We start from the raw sequence: 781 nt of genomic DNA on the forward strand, positions 1-781 counted from the left end.
CCGGGATGGGCCCCACTCCGTCTTAGCCCTGGCCCATGGTCCCGTGAATGGCCTTTCTGTTCCTTGGGCCCTAGCCCACCTGGCTGGTTCCCCTTAGCTTCCGCTCGGAGGTCCATTTCCTCAGGCCTGCCCGGAGCCCAGCTGGACTGCTGAGCCCAGTACTGGCCCCTCTCCCCCCGGGGCCAGCATCACCTCCCCGGACTCAGGGGCCCCACAGCCCCAGCCTGAGCTGCCCTCCCACCCTGCAGAGATGCGCTGGCAACTGGGTGAGCAACTGCGCTGCCTGGAGCTGCAGGGCGAACTTCGACGGGAACTGCTGCAGGAGCTGGCTGAGTTCATGCGGCGCCGCGCCGAGGTTGAGCTTGAGTACTCCCGGGGCCTCGACAAGCTGGTAGAGCGATTCTCCGGCCGTGGAGGCCGCCTCGGGGGCAGCAGTCGGGAGCACCAGAGCTTCCGGTGGGTCCTGGGGCCAGGCAGCTGGGATGGCCAAGGTGGGGGGAGGGGAGGCCCGACGCCCACTCCTGGTCGGTCTGAGCCCCGATCTCCACCCCCCCACCCCCAGGAAGGAGCCGTCCCTGCTGTCGCCCTTGCACTGCTGGGCTGTGTTGTTGCAGCAGACTCGGCAGCAGAGCCGGGAAAGCACAGCTCTCAGCGAGGTGCTGGGCGGGCCCCTGGCCCAGCGCCTGAGCTACATTGCCGAGGATGTGGGGCGCCTGGTCAAGAAGGCAAGACCCCTGCCCTGGGCCCGGGAGGCGGGCAGACCCCAGGATCCAGCGAGGGC

General features: G+C 69.1%; 1 protein-coding gene across 1 annotated transcript in view; it reads left to right on the forward strand.

The window, feature by feature from the left end:
• Positions 1-10: 10 nt before the first annotated feature.
• The window catches only part of LOC104999254 (rho GTPase-activating protein 4-like), a 5,291-nt gene continuing 4,520 nt past the window's right edge, over positions 11-781 (forward strand). The window contains exons 1-2 of the mRNA XM_010854772.1: positions 11-456; positions 563-773. Coding sequence (XP_010853074.1) covers positions 251-456; positions 563-773 — 417 coding nt within the window. The 5' untranslated portion in view covers positions 11-250. The remainder of the gene's footprint in view (positions 457-562; positions 774-781) is intronic.

This window comes from Bison bison, unplaced genomic scaffold (assembly GCF_000754665.1).
Source record: "Bison bison bison isolate TAMUID 2011002044 unplaced genomic scaffold, Bison_UMD1.0 scf7180017853474, whole genome shotgun sequence".
NCBI lineage: Eukaryota > Metazoa > Chordata > Mammalia > Artiodactyla > Bovidae > Bison > Bison bison.